Here is an 18,489-nt window from a genome sequence, read left to right as displayed (position 1 = left end):
AGTACTTTTTATACATGTTCTTATTCAGGTTCCAGTGACAACCTTTGTATGGCCCCCTGATGAAGGCACATGCCGAAACGCGCGTAGGATTGTGGAAGCATCCTAAGGCCATATATATACTTCATCCTCTGCACATCATTGCTTAGATATCGGTGTACTATGTTTATTATTTCTGTATTTTATGTCACACTGAATAGAATTTTTGTAAATTTTGTTAAACATTTGTGAAAAAACATGTTAAACTACCTATAATTGATTTACAATTGAAAATGAAATTCAAAACATGTATTTGTAAATAAGGTGATATACATATATTTTTGCTACAAATCTATAAAAATATAAATAAAAATAATGCATAAAAAGCACTTTAGCACTATCTAGTTTTGTATTCAAGAGTTACGCTGTTCTTTAATTTACATTTCTTATTTAATCTATATTCCTGAATCTATGTTCTTTCCAATTGGTATGGTGATTTGTGCCAGAAAATTCCTTCTTTTTAACCGTGGCCCATCTTCACACATCGTCCACATTTGAAAAAGCCCAGACCATGAGTCGAAAGCCAATGTGCCTGAGTACCCATATTTGGGTAACTAGGGCTCAATAGGTTTCTAAGGCTCTTGGCCTTACGAAATGTCACTTCTGGTCTGGATGAGATAAAAGGCTCCAATGTCTTATCAGCACATAGTAGGTGCCAAATGCTTCAGCTTGATTCTTGTGAGAGTCATATTAAGCACATTGTAGTCTGTGATAAGATGAATAGTGTTAGAATCCCCTCGTTTGCCTTTGTTCTGAAGAGTCTGTTGTCTCTCTACTCGTGAAATTCTGGTCAGTGCATTGTTTACCCCCTCCACTTAAATCTGTACCCCATGCTTTTGAGGCAACCAACAAAGTCTCTATCAGCACTGCAATTGTGCCGTGCACGTACAAATTCCACGTAGGTGATAGCATTAATCTGGTGTCTCGTGTGCGCACTTTTGGCATGTAACACACTATTGCACGCAGTGGTCTTCCTGTATAGCCTGCTTTCAATTTTGTTATTGGAGAGTTTCACATCTAAAAAAGTGACGGAGCTCTTGCTGTGACGGTGGGTGAACCTGATGTTGGCGTCATTACTATTGAGGTGTGTCACAAATTACGTCAATTTCTCAGTGTTGCCTGTCCAGATAAGGAGGCAGTCGTCTATGTACCTGCCCCAAAAAAGAATGGAATCACTGCCTTTGGTGCCCAATATCCAATTCTCCTCCAACAACCCCATGAATAGTTTGGCGTATGAAGGGGAAAATTTAGAGCCCATAGCTACTCCACATATCAGTCTTTACCATGTCCCTTTGAAAAGGAACTCATTGCTCTGCAGAATTATTTATGTCATTTCCAGTAACATGCCGGTATTTTCCCAGTGGCTAGCTGTGCGAGAGTTAAGTGTATGTCTTAATGCCTGTAAGCCCAAGTCAAGTTGGATGCTCGTATACAGAGCAGTAACATCCAGAGGGACCAGTGTCATAGTTTCGTACCAAGTGATGTCAATCAGCGTGCTAAGTATGTGTTTCGTGTCTCTGACATTGAAAGGTAGATTGACTACCAGCGGCTGGAGAAATATATCCACATACTCGGATAGTTTCTCAGTGGGTCCACCAGTTCCAGACAGTATAGGCCTGCCTGGTGGAAAGGGGAGATTCTTCTGCACCTTAGGTAGCGTATATGATCATGGCTGTCTAGGATGCTCTACTCTAAGGTAGGTGTAATCATTAAAGTGTAAGAGGCATAGATCGTGCCAACCTTTACATTTTTGAGATTAGTCAATGTCCAGATGGGATTCGAGGGTAGTTTCTCATAGTAGTCCATGTCACTCTGGGATCGATTCCGATCCGGGTTGGAAAGTACTCCGACCGAGCCGGATCCGGAGTGTTTTCCGACCGAGCCGGAGTCCTGCAGTCCGACCGAGCGAGTACGATGCGGCCGTATGCTGCCGGACTCGGTTCAGTCGGAAACCCATAGAAGTCAATGGGAGCCGGTCGTACGCCGTGTACATGGGCTTCCATTGACTGAATAGGTACGTCGCGGACGAGTGCGCCCCCTACAGTGGGTACGCGTCGGTGCCATCTGCACCGTACATGCCTGTGTTGGTGTCCGAGTCGTAGGGCTGGGGGTGACAGGGGGTCCGACGCAGACCTCCAAAGGCAACCACCCGGACGATTTGCGAGCCGGACACTCCAGCTCGCACAGGCTGTCCGACGCGTGCATCGTACTGGCTCAGTTGTGAATCGCGTCCAGTGCACGCCACGGTTAGCTTACGACCGAGACGTACGGAGCGGTTCGGACCCAGAAATGATTCGGTCAGTGAATTTCATGTAGCTCGCATTGTACTTCTCGCTCGTACAGCTGTATGAGTCGGCTGGAAAACACACGTACAGCTCGTAGTTTTTCTGGCCGGATCGCGTTCGGTGCCCTTCCGACCCAGATCGGAGTCGGCCCCTCAGTTGTGAGATAATCTCCCTGTCATAATGGACCTGGTTCATAAGCACCACATTACCACCCATGTCAGCCTTCCATATTGTAATGCTGTCATCTACCATCAATGGTCGTAGTGCTACCCTTTCTGTCTGGGTAAGGTTGTCTATCCACCTAAGATGTGAGTGTTGTGAGTCAACTGAGGCCCATAGGAATGAATGGGAACTGCATGCGCAATTTGTAAGTACCCTATAGGTACTCAATAATTGCGCATGCAATTTCAAGGGTGCAAGGGTGCCAAAAGGACACCCTGTTGCACCCCTAAAAAATGCATGTGTGCACATGTGGCGCACATACATGCCCTAAGGGCATGTATGTACTCCACATGGCACTTAGAAAATGCTGAAAAGTGCATTTTTCTAGGAATTTGCAAATTACCACCAACTAGAAGTTGGTGGTAATTTGCGATTCCTTAATGCTAAATCGCAATTTGCGATGGCCACAAGAATTGTGTTTAGGGAATCGCAAATTCTGATTCTCTAACTGTATTCGCAATTTAGGTAATCGCAAATAATTGTGAATACCCATATTGCGAAATCAAAATGTTTGATACATCGCAAAACACAATTTTGCAATCGCAAACGGGCCGATTCTATGAATCGGCCCGTTTGCAATCGCAAAAAGCGTTGATACATCTGGCCCTTATACCCTTCTGTAGTCATGATGTTGCAGCCAGGCTAATGTTTATCAGTAAGGTTGATAACTGTGGGGTCCTTTATTTTTTCTTGTTCCAAGATCTGGTTCTCATTCTGTCTTCCTCCCAAACCCCCTCTCTTTCCTCGCCTTGTCAGCCTGTGGTGGGAATGCATCCGTTTTGCTCCCGGTTCCCCTTCTTTATCCTTAAAACCTGCCTTAAAAATGGGTTATCTCTGCCTCCTGTCTCCTCCTGTTCACTCTCACTGGTCATCGGTGTGTCCAGTGAAGTAGAACTGGATCTGATCGAAGCAGCTGGTTCTTTAGTCTCTGTCTGTTGTTTAGGGATTAAATGGTCATATTTCTTGGCAAAGGTAAAGACCCTGCCATTGTTGTAGTCCTGTGTGTCCTTTTTAATTTCTTAGCTTTTCTTTGTTTTACCTCATTCAGGTGTCTCAATAGTACGCACCTCATTCAGGTGTCTCAATAGTATGCCCTCAAGAATTGCGTAATTCTTTTCGGTTGCCTCCGGTAGATTGAAATCTTTAATCTCTGCCTCCAGGGTGTCAATCTCCCTCAACAATTTGCTGACCTTCCTTTGAGAATTTTCAATCCGTATGTCCATCAGTTTATTTGAGTTTGCAGTCAATTCTCTCTCCCAAGCTACAAGTAAGTCATTCTCAAGGTCGTCGTAGGTGGGGATAATTTGCGACCTGAGGCCCATAGGAATTCTTCCTAATCTAAAGTCTTTCCAATCTAATGAATTTCTTTTGAGACTTTTGTTAGTAAGTGGGTTTCCACTCTTGGTTGCTAGTTCTACAGTCACTCTCTTAGCGAGTTTACTGAAGAGTTCCTCAGCTTCTTTGGCCCTATTCATCGTGTGCTACATTTGTGTTTTTAAATTACTGCGACCCGGGCAGCCCCCTGTAAACTCAATTGAAACTACTCAGTAGGTGGTTCTGTAGGGTTTTGGCACTCCTGGACAGTGCGCATGTGAGTATTTACTAATGATGTATTAGGACTGTGGTACAGAGTAGTTTCTACTGAGGAAGGTATCTCATGGAAGTGGCATTAATGATGAAAAAAGTACTAAAGATGGCAATAGCTCCATGGTGGGAGAAAAAAGTTCCCACAAGTTTTCAATGGAAAACCTAAAATAGCTCCAGCACAAGATTATGTTTAAGAAAAATGCATGCTCTGTGTTCACAAGGACTGGATGGTTCCATTTGGGCTGATGGGAGAACTCATGAAGGAGTTTGAAAAGTTATGTAAGTTAGGAATTTATGGGGAGATTGAAAGTTTAAAATGGCTGGTGCCCATTGTTCTGGTGTGCAAAGCCAATGGCATGCAGAGAATGTGTTTGAACTTGCATAACTTAAACATCAGAATCTGGCTGGACTGCCATGCGCTCCCAAAACATCGCAGAAATGCTGGATGGTATTGAAGGGTGCCAAGGTGTTTACAGTGCTGTAAATGTCTGTGGTGTACCATCGGATCAAACTTCAGAAGGATTCACAACACCTGACATTGGGTACAACACTAAAGGATGCCTACCATTTTAAGCTAATACAATTATTCTTAGCAGCAGCATCTGCTGTGTTTCTGAAAGAGATGGATAATCTAATTAAGGGAATTAGAGGTATAGTCTTTGCTCAAGATGACATCTTGTGTACATGGTCATGTGATGTGACTCTGAGGAAGGTACTCAAAATATTATGTATGGTGGAAAGACACTGAGAGGGAAGAAGAGGACTACTTGAGGCATCATTTCTCCACAGATTGGTAGAAACAAAAGGAAGCTATTAAAAAGCCCCATTTGGATGAGCACTAGGATCAACTGAGATACTTCCCTAGACTTGCCAAACTGTATTACTGAGTTGTGCATTATTTTGCCACCACTGGTGTTTTTTTTAAGAAGAATGAGAGTTTTAATTTGAGTGAAAAGTGTTTGAGCAAGTGAAGGCTGATATTATCAAGGCCAAACTGTTCGGAGGGTTATAAACTCATAATAGAAGCATCATAATGGAGATGGTGGATTTCAGTGGGTATGGCCAGGGTATGGCCTTTGCATCTAGGGCATTGAGAGGTACAGGAACCAGGCACTCAGTGATTTGTAGGATGTTTCATACTGATAGTGGGATGTACACAGTTTTAGAAAAAAATTCTGGGGCGCAGGGTTTAGACTGTCAATGAATCATAAGATATTAGCAGGTCATCTTAGCAATAAGGTTGCCAGGTGTACCACCAGGAGAATTACAAGATGGCAATATAGTTTGCAGGAGTACAATGAAAGGCTAGAGTATATTGTGGGTCTAACGAATGTACCTGCTGTACTGTACATGAATATTCCTGTACATTCTGATGATAGAATAGAACATTGGAACAGTGAAGATTATGAGTGTGTGTATACCTAGACTATTTTGGAGGGGCACCTCCTGAAGCATGGTGGGGAAATCGTTTGTAAGACGATCAAACAATTTTCAGGCTCAAGACATGCCTTAACAATGGCTGTCTTGGCTGTAATGTGTAAGATTAAAAGATTTGAAAGACTTGAACTTGGAAAATAGGTTGGTGAGAAACTGTATGTTTGTCATTGTCATGAGCCCAGTCCGTCAGATTAACCACCTATCTCTGCTACAGCAGTTGCCAGGACCATGACTCTTGCAACCACCTCAACCTCCCGACCCTTTCCTTGACACATCTTTCCAATGGAGTCTTAATTAACAGCCTCTGGGTGATCCTAGGTGATAGGATTTGAGAGTTTCCAGACCTCTCTTGGTTCTTTAAAGATGTAGTGGTACAGAACCGCAAACATAATTGTCATAAAGTTTCAATGTTCACACAGGATTCCTGGAAGTTGCTGAGAGATAGCGCTAGATATGTGGCTATTCCCATAGATCGTTTGTGATTTGTCAGTCATGTTGGACGCATCTGGCTTTTTAAGCCACACCAATTGTGGCATGCAGTGTTTATGTTTACGGACCTTTATAGAACCAGAAGCATCTGTTGGCATCAGCTGCTCTCTGTCTGCAGCACCACTGCATTGTCAGTTTGCCTATAATCTGGAACCAGCTATCCAGGGCTGCAGTTATCATCAAGTGTTTATTCATGTCCAGAAAAAAAAGGCAATATGTTTCTAAATTTGAACAAGTATCATGCTTGCACACACTTGACAACCTCCCTCCGCAGACAAGTTTTAAGGCATGGGCAAAGTGGCCAATTGATCAGGGTCCCCACCTTTTAAGGGGCTCCTGGTAAAGTGGTTTTTGAGTAAAGATGCTAATAGTTGTTTTTACTCATGTATTTTCTTCTACTTATACAGGATTGGCTCACATAGTGAATTTATCTTGTGTTATCTTTTATCATTGAGAGAATAGTCCCAGTGCCTTTCACTCAAAGTCTTGACTCAAAGTTAAGCGTGCACAAGTGCTGCTGATCTAAATCAAACTTTCTCACCAAGAGATTTAATCACTGTCTTATTTTGATCTAGCTTTAGTACCTCTGAAAGATCCATCATGTGACAAACCAGTCTTTCAAGCGACAAAATCATACTTAAGTAACAAAGTCAGTGGAATTGTTCTCTCTTTCTCGCTCTCATCACTTTCCCCAACTTGCATGAATCAATGATCACTCCCACTTGTGGTGAAGGGTTTAGGCAGGAGAGGATGCGGAAGAACTGCATTGGTAGTGCATGACCTCATGTAACCAATGGTACTGCATGACCTAGGGTAACCATCATTACTGCATGACCTCGGGTAACAATTGGTATTGATGACTTTGGGTATCCATTGGTACTGCATGATCTTGCATAACCATTGATAATACATGACCTCGGGTAACCATTGGTACTACATGACCTCGGGTAACCATTGGTACTGCATGAACTTGGATAACCATCAGTACTACATGACCTTGGATAACCATTGGTACTGCATGACCTCTGGTAACCATCGTTGTTGCATGACTTCGGGTAACCATTGTTACTGCATGAACTCGGGTAACCATCATTGTTGCATGCCCTTGGGTAACCATCATTACTGCATTCCCCGGGGTAATCATCGTTACTTCATGACTTGGGGCACTAAACAGTTTGGTTATATTCTGGAATACCTTCAAAAAAATATCGAGGGGCCTCAATATCGTGACCAAAATGTCAAAAGTCAAAATATTGGCAAGGTCATAGCACCAAGGAAGGTATGCATTTATAGTCATAATTCCACATCTTAAAGATATACGTATCACTTGCACCAGCCCCTGTGTCTTCATCCCTTGATGCACATGGCAACTCTGGCATTAGAATGTCTGTCTCTATCATTTAGTTCATGACAAATCTTGAATCAGCCTCAGAGTTTTCGTCCCTTGATGCTCAGCAATGTTTTTGTCTGCCTCTGTGTCTCCATCCCTTAGTTCTCAGCAACTCTTACACCAGTGGCTGTGTCTCCATCCCTTGGTGCTCTGCAACCATGGCATCAGCCCCTATGTCTTCATCCTTGCTTTGCAACATCCCTGGCAACACCCCGGTGTCTCCACTCTTAGTGCACTGCGACTCTGGCATCAGTCCCTGTGTCTCCACTCTTGGTTCACAGCAACTTTAGCATTAGCCTTTGTGTCTCCATCCCTTGGTGTGCAGCAATTCATTAGCCTGTGGTCTCCATCCCTTGGTGCACTGCAACCCTGGTATCAGCCCCGGGTCTCAAACCTTAGTTTGTGAAAAGTCTGGAAACAGCCTCTGTATCTCCATCTCTTGGTGCACTGCAACTTTGAAATCAGACCCTGTGTCTCTATCCCTTGCTTCATGACAACTCTGGCTTCAGCCTCTGTGTCTCCATCCGTTGGTGCGAGGCAATTCTGGGGCAGCCCCTGTATCTACACCCTTGGTTTGTGACAACTCTGGCATCGGCTTCTGTGTCTTCGCCCTTGGCTCGTGACAACTCTGGCATCAGCGTCTGTGTCTCTGCCCTTGGCTTGTGACAACTCTGGCATAAGCTTCTGTGTCTCCACCTTTGTTTTGGGACAACTCTGGCTTCATCCTCCCTGTCTCCATTCCTTGGTGCACATCAGCAAGGGGGGCATCAGCCTCTTTGTCACCATCCATTGGTGCACAACTCTGACATCAGAACTTGTGTTTCAATCCTTTGGTGCGTTGTCACTGTGGCATCAGAACTTGTGTTTCCATCCTTTGGTGAGCGGCCTTTGTGGCGTCAGACCTTGTGTTTCCATCCTTTGGTGCACGGCCACTGTGGTATCTGACCTTGTGTTTCCATCCTTTGGTGCACGGCCACTGTGGCATCAGACCTTTTGTTCCCATCCTTTGGTGTGCATCCACTGTGGCATCAGATCTTGTGTTTCCATCCTTTGGTGCACAGCCACTGTGGCATCAGACCTTGTGTTTCCATCCACTGGTGCATGGCCACTGTGGCATCAGCCTCTGTGTCTCCATCCTTTGGTGTGCTGCCACTGTGGCATCAGATCTTGTGTTTCCATCCTTTGGTGCGCCACCACTGTGGCATCAGCATACTTGCTGCTATCCCTTGGTGTGCAGCACCTCTTGCATAAGTCTCTGTGTCTCCCCATTGGTGTCTGACATCAGCCCTTGCCTTGTCCTGTGATAAAATTGGGTTGCAAGATGTCATTTAGAGTCTTCTACGTTGTTCTGCCTCCACTCTTCATGGCCGTGTTCAGTACAAACAATATCAGATCCTCCCAGTGTTAACAGTAGCACATTATTCCTATGTACTAAAAACACAAAATTAATATTCGTAAATAAAAACGTGTCATTACTATTAATTCACCCTATGTTGCCACGTACGTAAGAAAGACAACATGCTTGGTGTTGTGGTTGGGCATAATACCTGTGAGACTCCACTATATATTCATATATATTCACATTTCCAATAGATAATCTCTGTTCGTGGCCGCTGGAGACTGCTTGGAGACACCTGCCACCCTGCACCTCCCATCACGCATCACGTACCACGCATTACGGACTACGCGCAATGATCGGACGAGCGTTCAAGAGCACAAGCCGTGAAGCAGTAACGTGGTGAAAATGAGCTGCGAACTGCGAGTCGCGAATCTCGTGGTTTCGAAAGTGATTTAATTTCAGAAAAGCGGACTTTGCTCCAGAGTAGTGCTGTTTGCTGATTGTGGATTTTGGAGGACAGAGCACGGCCTTTGGGGCCCAACAGCCGAACGGCCCAATGGCGCAAATACTGTGTGACATCCTGTTTTGCCTGGCCCTCGTCTGGATGCTCGCATAAAGTGTTTGGCGGCAAAATGAGACGGGAGAGCAGTTTGAGAGCTGTTTGCTAGCAGGTCTCAGCTGGGTCTAAGAAGGTGCACTCACAAGTTGATGCCCTGGGAGTCACCGGTATAGTACCGGCATAGCAGGGACACAATAGTGGAACTGTAGCAGCAGGTGTACAGCAGTGGTGCAGCGGTGGTGGGGAGGGCGCACGTCCATTGAAACAGGGGTAAGTAGAATCAAGTTACCATGAGTTAAAAAGTTTAGGCAAGTGTACATGTAAGAGGAAGTAAAATAGTCTCAGACCCCAAATGGAGCTGTTGGTGTTAGCTATAAAGAGTTGCAAGGGAGGAAAAGGAAATTTGATGGTTTTGCTGCGTATCTGAAGAAAGGAGCCTTAGGGCGGTGGGTGCCTGTGGCAGAGGAAAAGAAGAAAGAAAAAAAAGTAAAGGTGATGGCTTTAGGGAAAGCTAAAGCTCGAAAAGCCCCAAGAAACACCAAAATGCCAGAAAATAAAGGACGGGGAACAGGATATGGCTGAAATGCAGAAAGAAAAGGGAGAGGTGAAAGGAGTTATAGGAGTATCTGCTGGAGAAACACCTAATCACTGAACTTAACCCCGCAGACAACAAAGACAGGAGGATTATCAGCCTCTAAGTCAATTAAGGACATCTTGGGGAAAAACTTCAAAGGGAAGGATGTGTCTGAAAAGGAGCTGAGTGTTGTCGAGATTCATCCAACTCCCGTTTATTCGGCAGCCCCGAGCTTGGACGCCCAATTCAAATAAATTTTAACATCTTAGGCATCTCCCTTGATCGACGGTTATCCTCTTCTCCAAGGCTATTTCAGCCCCTCGATTGACCACGAAATTGAGGCAGAGGAGGAAGAGGAAGTCTCATTTGGCAAGACTCAGTGTAAAGGGGACAATAGTTACACGAAAGACCACCTTAATGAGAAAGAAGGGTCGGAAAGTTCTTATGTAATAGGAAATCATTTAATGGATCCATCTATGCATAGCTTGGAAGTCACTGGAACCTCTAGTGCCTCTATGCTTGAAGATATGTTGAGCCTTCAAAAAACCCTGCAAGGTTTGAACAATGAAATTTTAAAAACTCAAAGTGTACAATTTAAAACTATGATTGGGGAGCTGGTACGAATTAAGGCCTAATGCCCACTTTAGTCAGGCCAGTCAGAGACCTTCAGGAAATGGATGGTGGTAGGGAGAAAGAAGTGGTTAGGGATATCCATTCACAGAAGGAGGAGCCTAGCGTATATATATATCTCGTCAGCTGATGATTGTAAAAAGACGGGGGGGAAAGGAGGAATTATAAGCAGCACAAAACCCTTGGCCAAGAAGGGGGGGAACCTTCCTAGCAAAGGCCAAACCCCAAGGCGTCAGGGTAGAGGGAAGGGTGTAGGGAAAGAACATGTGTCTATAGGTGAAAAAGTGCTCCCAGTAGCTAAAAAGCAAAGTATCCCTGAAAAAAGAATAACTGCCAGTAATCTTGAACAACAGAGTAGCCGGGTAAAAGGCAAAGGAGTCTCTAAGAGTAGCAAAGATAATTCTAGGAAAACCTTGGGGGAAGAAAATTGTGGTGATGAGGGAAGAGGGTTGGGAAAGATTATACTTGCAGGACTTAGTAACCTCAAAAGGAGTAGGGCCCTTAGAAAGAGATACAAGGAAGAGGAATACAGTGGAAGAAGGGAGGATGATATAGTGGGGGGCCCACCGGGAGGAGAGTTATAACGATATCAGGACCTATGGGTTTTTCTGGAGCCAACAGGGCAGGGTAAAGGTGGGAAAAAAACTAGGGAACTAAACCCCTTAAATCGCTCCCAACTCCTTTCCTCCTTATCAAAATGTGCAAGCCTACGTTATGTTAGTTCTGAGGACCTCAGAGAAGTAGGGTTTATGGTAAACAACAAAGGGGGCGGAGTAACTAAGGTCTTCCTCTACTCAGCATTAGTAAACGCAGCTTTAGAAAATGCAGAATATGAGCTGCTAAAGGAAGGCATTAGATTAATAAAAAGGGAGAAAATGCTGATTAATAAGCAGGGAAAGTAATTTCTTAGGAATCATGCTGGGCTGGGAGTACAACAAATAAGACTGATTAATTCCTGTTGGGATAATAAGGAAGAACTTGAAATGACTGTAGGAAATAGGGAGGGGTGAAGTAGATCTGTGAACCGGGAATAGATATAGAGCCCTAGCACATTAAGTGTATGAGGAAGATGGGTGCCTAAGTGATATTGACTAGGAGCAAGGGTCATCGCACAGCCTGTCTATACTGTCTTGGAATATAAATAGATATAATAGAATATCAACCCAAGAAAGCTTTAACAAGATTGAGAGCAATGACATCGTGTGCTTGCAGGAGACTTGGCTGTGCAACGAAACCCTAGTTATTGAAGGGTTTGCCCAACATCGGGAAATAGCTAGGAAGAATCCTTTCGGCAGACCCTCAGGAGGACAATTGACGTTGGTATCTACAAAAATTGCCAGGAAAATAGAACCCCTCGAATTTAAATTTAAATGGGCGCTAGGTAGTAGTGTTGCCACTGAATGTTCATCCATGCTTTGAAGGTATATGTATCATTAATGTGTATACCCAGAAGGGAAAGGAAGATTATTATAAGGTTGACCTGGGAAATTCAAAAAAGGATATGGAGACTATATGTGATACCTATCACAAGGATGTGTTCTTGTTGTTGGGCGACTTTAACCACAGATTAGATCCCCAAAGAATAGACCCATGGCGTAAGGAACAGCTAAGCACCTATAATATAGAGACAGCGATGTTTCCTAGAGGAGACATTTCATCCCAAGATCTGGCTCTTGGACAATTGTTGGGTTCCACAGGATTGCTATGTGCAAATGGTAGAATGGAAGCTGATCGGCCAGCTAGACATACATTTACAATAGGTCGGCAACCTTGCCCAATAGACTACGTGTTTACACATGCCTGGAGCTTTAAACTAATTAAGCACTTCGAGGTAGTAAGAGTGGAAGTAGCGATCACTACCCGTTCATGATATCATTATACGCAAAATGGGGTAATCCGAGAGAGATTGTTCTCCAAGTACATGTGGACTATCCAAAGCAGTTTACAACCCGTATTTCAGAAGAGCATGTTACAAAATTAAGTGCTGCCCAGCAGACTCTCTTCTTAGAAAAATCCACATTTGAGGACGACAATGCCTGGTATGAAAACACAATAAGTCAACTGGTAGAATTAAATGTGCAACACCTGGGGCAGCCAGCAATAATAGATCTCATACTAAAAACAAACCTTGGTTCGATGAAGAATGTCGCAAAGTAAAAGCTGTTATTAGGCAAAAGGAAAGAAGACTTAGAGTAAGGCATAACGATGAACTGTTATCTACCCTCCAAAACTAAGGATAAAATATAAAAGGATCATTAGGAATAAAAAGAGAGCCTATAAAGACAGTTGCTGGGCAAGTATGTTAGCGGTAATAGAAGCCAAAAATGTGAAAGGTGTCTGGAAATTGGTACAAGAAACCACCGGTAATGTATTAGGGTCTCTGTACTGTTCGGTCCCCGAAGATGATTGGGTGGATTACCTGGGCAAAATTTATTGGAAGTGGCCAATGTTAGATAAAGCAAGTACAATAGCATGGCCAGGAGTGAGGGAGGAGATAAAAGAACACTTTACCTCCAGCCATATTAGGAAATTAATATCTAGTCAAAACCTAACCCGTGCGGCAGGCCCAGATAATTTGCCAGCAGTGATTATAAAATGTAAGCCTGATTGGTGGTCAGAGTTTTTTGCGAAAATGTTTCAGGGGATCCTTAATACAGGGATAGTGCCAGATAACTGGTAAGGAGCTATCGTAAGGCCAATCCATGAAAAAGGAGATGTAAACATCTCAACAAAAAATTACAGATGAATAAATCTCCTGGATATAGGTGAAAAGGTTTTCGCCAAAGTAATACAGGGATTACTTAAGGAGTGGGTGACCGCTCAGCCCTCCACAGGGCTTGGTCGCCCCACTCACTGCTGCCGCTCCTGCCTGCCTTTGCGGCCTCCTGCCTGCAGATTCCTTCGCTCGCTGCCCGCTGCTCCTGGGAAGTTCCCGCTGCTCCTGGGAATTTCCCGCTGCCCGCTGCTTCTTGGAATTTCCCGCCGCTGCCTCCCTGTGGCCCTGCCCCCCTGTGATTCCATTCGCCGCCCCGCTCCCGCCACCCAGCTGCTCCTCCCTCCTGGCTCCTTACTTATGACGCCCCCAGAGTGACCGCGCAGCGGACGCGCGCAGCGGGAGCGCCGATTGAGCGCCGAAGGTGCGCCAAAGGTAAGCCCGTCTGCGCCCGTCCGCGCCTGGACCACGCCCAGCGCCAGACCCCCTGGTCCTCGCCCTCGCCAGCACACCCTGCACATCTATGACGCCAAAACCCTCCACGCACTCAACGCCGGCCGAAACACCGCCTGCTACCGAGCCACCCCAAGACGCACCCACGGACCCTTCACCTGCCTGACCTGCCGCTTCACCGGCCTCCAACCCAACACCGCACCGGCTAAACCGAGCCCCAGCAACAAACACCTGATGTGCATCCTGCTCAACACCCGCTCCGTTCACAGGCATGCCGTCGAACTCTGGAACCTCCTCGACTCGACAGCACCAGACATCGCCTTCCTGACGGAAACCTGGATGAACGCCTCCTCAGCGCCCGACGTCGCCATCGCCGTCCCGGAAGGCTACAAAATCACCAGGAAGGACCGCGTCAACCAGACAGGAGGAGGCATCGCCATCATCCACAAGAACACCATCCGCATCACGACCAACTCCGATGACACCTTCACCTCCGCCAAACACCTCCACTTCCAGATACACACCGACCCCAAGACCACGCTCAGAGGCACCCTCGTCTACAGACCACCGGGACCACGCACACAGTTCAGCGAAGACATCACAGACTTCGTCAGCCCGCACGCCATCAATTCCACCGACTACATCCTCCTGGGGGACCTCAACTTCCACCTGGAGGACAACAAGGACCGCAAAACCACTGCTCTGCTGGACAACCTGGCCAACCTCGGACTCAAGCAACTGGTAACCACCCCCACCCACTACGCCGGCCACACACTTGACCCAGTCTTCTCATCCAGCAAATACGTCACCTTCAGCCACTCCACCAATCTCCAGTGGACTGACCACAGCTGCGTCCACTTCAGCTTCAGTAAAATGACGACCCACCACCACCCTCAACAAGCCCCCCGCAGGAGCTGGAACAAGATCACCGGCGACCAGCTCACCACCTTCTTCAGCCAGAACCCCCCCACCAGCTCAACGGACCCCAACGAAGCCGCCAACAACCTCACACAGTGGATCTCCAACTGCGCAGACGCCCTCGCACCACTGAAGAAGAACCCCCCCAGCAGACGCGGCAGCAAGAAAGCCTCCTGGTTCACCGACGAGCTCATCACCTCCAAGAAGAACTGCCGCTCCCTGGAGAACACCTGGCGCACCAACCAGACCACAGACAACATGACGGCCCTCAAACACGCCACCCGCAAACACCACCAACTGATCCGTGCCACAAAGAAGACAGCCTTCAAGGAACGACTGGACAACAACACCCACAACAGCAAGGAACTCTTCAGCATCGTCAAAGAGCTCTCCAACCCCGACGCCGGAAACAATGACATCACTCCCTCGCAAGACCTCTGTGACTCCCTCGCAGCCTTCTTCCATGACAAGATCGCCAACATTCACAACAGCTTCGGCCCACCAACCACGAACCCCACCACCGAACCGATGCCCCCCACCGCCACCCTCCGCACCTGGACCCCAGTCAGCACCAAAGACACAACACGCACAATGAACACCATCCACTCCGGATCCCCTACGGACCCCTGCCCACACCACATCTTCAACACGGCCGACCACATCATCGCACCCCACCTCCGCGACATCATCAACACCTCCTTCAACACCGCCACCTTCCCAGAGTGCTGGAAACACGCCGAGATCAGTGCCCTGCTGAAGAAACCAACTGCAGACCCCTCCGACCTCAAGAACTACCGCCCCATCTCGCTCCTCCCGTTTCCTGCCAAAGTCATCGAGAAGACCGTCAACAGACAGCTAGCCGCCTTCCTCGAGACCAACGGATCCCTCGACCACTCGCAATCCGGCTTCCGAGCCAACCACAGCACGGAGACCGCCCTCATCGCAGCCACAGACGACATCAGATCCCTAATGGACAACGGGGAAACTGCGGCCCTCATCCTCCTGGACCTCTCCGCAGCGTTCAACACTGTCTGCCACCGCACCCTGGTACAGCGCCTGAACAACACCGGCATCCAGGAGAAGGCCCTGGAGTGGATCACCTCATTCCTCGCCGGAAGAACCCAGAGAGTCCGCCTCCCCCCGTTCCGGTCAGCGGCCACCGAAGTCATCTGCGGCGTTCCACAAGGGTCATCGCTCAGCCCCACCCTCTTCAACGTCTACATGAGCCCCCTCGCAACCATCGCACGTCAACACAACCTCAAGATCATCACCTACGCCGACGACACCCAGCTGATCCTCTCCCTCACCAGCGACCCGGACGCCGCCAGAGCCAGCCTACACGAAGGGATGAAAGACGTCGCCGAATGGATGAAGAACAGCCGCCTGAAACTGAACTCAGACAAGACGGAGGTCCTCATCCTGGGATCATCACCCTCCGCCTGGGACGACTCCTGGTGGCCCCCCGCCCTGGGAGCCACCCCCAAGCCAACGGACCACGCACGCAACCTAGGCTTCATCCTGGACTCCTCCCTCTCGATGACCAGACAAGTCAACGCCGTCTCGTCTTCATGCTTCAACACCCTGCGCATGCTTCGAAAGATCTTCCGGTGGATCCCCACCGAGACCAGGAAGACGGTCACCCAGGCCCTCGTCACCAGTCGGCTGGACTACGGGAACGCCCTCTACGCCAGCACCGCCGCCAAACTCCAGAAGAAACTCCAACAGATCCAGAACGCCTCAGCACGACTCATCCTGGACATCCCCCGACACAGCCACATCTCCGGACACCTGAGAGACCTGCACTGGCTCCTCGTCAACAAAAGAATCACGTTCCGACTCCTCACCCACGCACACAAGGCCCTCCACCACCTGGGCCCCAAGTTCCTCAACAGCCGCCTGACCTTCCACAAGCCCACCTGCCAGCTCTGCTCCGCCAGCCTCGCTCTCGCCACCGTCCCCCGCATCCGCAGAGCCACCGCCAGAAGAAGATCCTTCTCCTACCTGGCAGCCAAGACATGGAACTCCCTCCCCATCCACCTCCGGACAACGCAAGACCATCTCGCCTTCAGGAAGCAACTCAAGACCTGGCTGTTCGAGCAGTAGTGTTCCCCCCCCCCCCAGCGCCTTGAGACCCTCCGGGTGAGCAGTGCGCTATACAAATGCCTATGATTGATTGATTGATTGAAGAAAATCGAAATATGCCCCCAGAACAGGTAGGGTTTAAACGGGGACATTCAACTGTAGACCACTGTTTTGCACTCTAGTCCATTGCGCGGAAGTCAATCGGGCAGAGGGGAAGTCTGTTCTGCTGCTTCGTGGACTTCCATGCAGCATTTGATGTGGTGGACTGAGAGCAGCTGTGGGAGACCTTGCTTGGGTATAACATCCCAAGGGATTTATTAGGGCTGATTCAAGCACTGCGTACTGAAAAGTGGGCCCAGACAACCCCAGATGTAGGGGGAGCTTATCTAAAAAAAGTCAGATCGGTAATGGGCTGAGTCAGGGGTGCATATTGCCCCCCCCTGCTTTTTTCTCTGTTTATGACAGACTTGCCCTCAACCCTAGGTAAGGCAAGAGGGGCAAGCCCAAAGCAAGACGGGAAACATATCTCATATTTACTTTATGCGGATGGTAATTATGGACAAGCCGGAGATTGGCTTACAAAGAAAGTTAAACTGGTTCAATGAATGCTGTCAAGTCAAAAAACTTACTGTCAACATGGAAAAGACAAAGGTCTTATGTTTTGGTAGACGGAAAACAGGATTTACTTGGTTTCTGGGCACTGAGAAGTTGGAAAAGGTAACAGAATATAGATACCTGGGGATGTGGTTCGAGAGAAGCCTGCACTGGTATACTAATCTTGACACACTAAAACTGAGGGCATCTGCTTCAGTGAAGGGATTAAAAAGATTTAATAGTGCATATGGCGAAATGTCCGATAAACCGGTCTTAAATGCATACTTAGCAATGGTACCACCCCAATTTTTATATGGTGCAGAGGTACTTTATTTGAGTGGCAAAAACGGATGGGACGTGGAGGAGGGAAACACTTTGGAAAATCTATTCTCTTTGCCTAAATCGTCAATGACCCAGGCAGTGAGACTAGAATTGGGAATCACCTCATGGGGTATAACAGCTTGCATGGCTCTTCTACATTTCTGGCAACGTTTGGGATCGGGAGATGATTATAAAATCTCACAATGGTGCAGAAACAAGATTGTAAAGAGCAAGCTAACGTGGGCAAAAGGAATTAGAGCCACTATCAATAATGCATGTCGTATGATAAGGCTTCCGCTGTGCCCTCAATCCCTTGAAATTAAGATCGATAAAAGGGAACTGAGGATCCTAGGAAAATAAATTTCTCGAGCACAAGACCAAGATTACCTTTTGAGGAAAAGCTCAGTTCTCCATATGGCCCTAGCATGGCAAAATGAACAACATTTGCCTTATATTGACAGGCTTCATAGTTGTCTGTTAAGGCGAGAAGTGCTAAGGCTAAGAATTGGGGTAAACCCATGTTATGTGAATATTGGGGTAAAAACAAGAGCTATGATAAACAGTAAGGGAAAATGCACCTGCACTTTAGGGGCACCATGTGATATCCTATGTTAGAAAAACTCCACTCCCACACTGGAAGGGTGGTGGTGTTCTCCCAGACATACAGTGGTAGCTTGGCTCGAGTGGTCAGGAATCAGGCTCCGTGCTAAGCATACGACATACCCAAACAATAACCATGCGTGCATCCGTTCCAAAAACGACTCTACACCGTAAAAATTATGAAAATATCTTGCTTTATCTTCTTTTTCTCTTAGTTGCTGATTAGATAAATAAATAACAATCACAATATACAAACTTTT

At 47.0% G+C, this 18,489-nt stretch overlaps 1 protein-coding gene across 1 annotated transcript in view; it reads right to left on the bottom strand.

Annotated features, from left to right (window-relative positions):
- Window positions 1-5,394: 5,394 nt before the first annotated feature.
- The window catches only part of LOC146808511 (vomeronasal type-2 receptor 1-like), an 87,097-nt gene continuing 74,002 nt past the window's right edge, over window positions 5,395-18,489 (bottom strand). The window contains exon 6 of the mRNA XM_085623966.1: window positions 5,395-5,499. Coding sequence (XP_085480092.1) covers window positions 5,395-5,499 — 105 coding nt within the window. The remainder of the gene's footprint in view (window positions 5,500-18,489) is intronic.

Source organism: Triturus cristatus, chromosome 8, assembly GCF_964204655.1.
Source record: "Triturus cristatus chromosome 8, aTriCri1.1, whole genome shotgun sequence".
Lineage (NCBI taxonomy): Eukaryota > Metazoa > Chordata > Amphibia > Caudata > Salamandridae > Triturus > Triturus cristatus.
The sequence above is the reverse complement of the archived record's forward strand: the minus strand, read 5'-3'. Positions and strand labels throughout refer to the sequence as shown.